At 76.1% G+C, this 418-nt stretch overlaps 1 protein-coding gene across 1 annotated transcript in view; it reads left to right on the forward strand.

Moving 5' to 3' along the window:
* Nucleotides 1-67: 67 nt before the first annotated feature.
* The window catches only part of VAX2 (ventral anterior homeobox 2), a 70,805-nt gene continuing 70,454 nt past the window's right edge, over nucleotides 68-418 (forward strand). Inside the window, exon 1 of the mRNA XM_015413864.1 lies at nucleotides 68-332. Within this exon, the coding sequence (XP_015269350.1) occupies nucleotides 68-332 (265 nt within the window). The remainder of the gene's footprint in view (nucleotides 333-418) is intronic.

Below are 418 nucleotides of genomic sequence, written 5' to 3' on the forward strand. Positions count from 1 at the left end.
TCGCAGCGGAAGGGAAGGTGGAGGGGGGAGCCGGCGGGCGTCCCGTCCCGCCGGGGCGCCCCCAGGCATGAGCGATGGGGGGAGCGAGGCCGGCAGGCGAGCCTTCCTGCTGGGGGGCCCCGGCGGCTCCCCGGAGCGAGGCCGGGAGCAGGCGCTGGAGGCCGCCAAAGTCCGAGCCGGGGCGGCCGGAGGAGGAGGAGGACTCAAGGAGGTCCTGGCGGCCGGCGGGACCTCGGCGTCCAGCCCCGGCTCGTCCAAGGACTGCGCCCCGGAGACCGACAGCCAAGCGGCGGGAGGCGAGTCCGACTACTGCCGCCGGATCCTGGTGCGAGGTAAGGACGGGACAGGGGCGGGGGACCCCCCCCCACATACACACACCCTGCCTCCCCTCCCCCTAGGAGCCCCCCTATCCCTCGGG

This window comes from Gekko japonicus, unplaced genomic scaffold, assembly GCF_001447785.1.
Source record: "Gekko japonicus isolate JY-2015 unplaced genomic scaffold, Gekko_japonicus_V1.1 scaffold1252, whole genome shotgun sequence".
NCBI lineage: Eukaryota > Metazoa > Chordata > Lepidosauria > Squamata > Gekkonidae > Gekko > Gekko japonicus.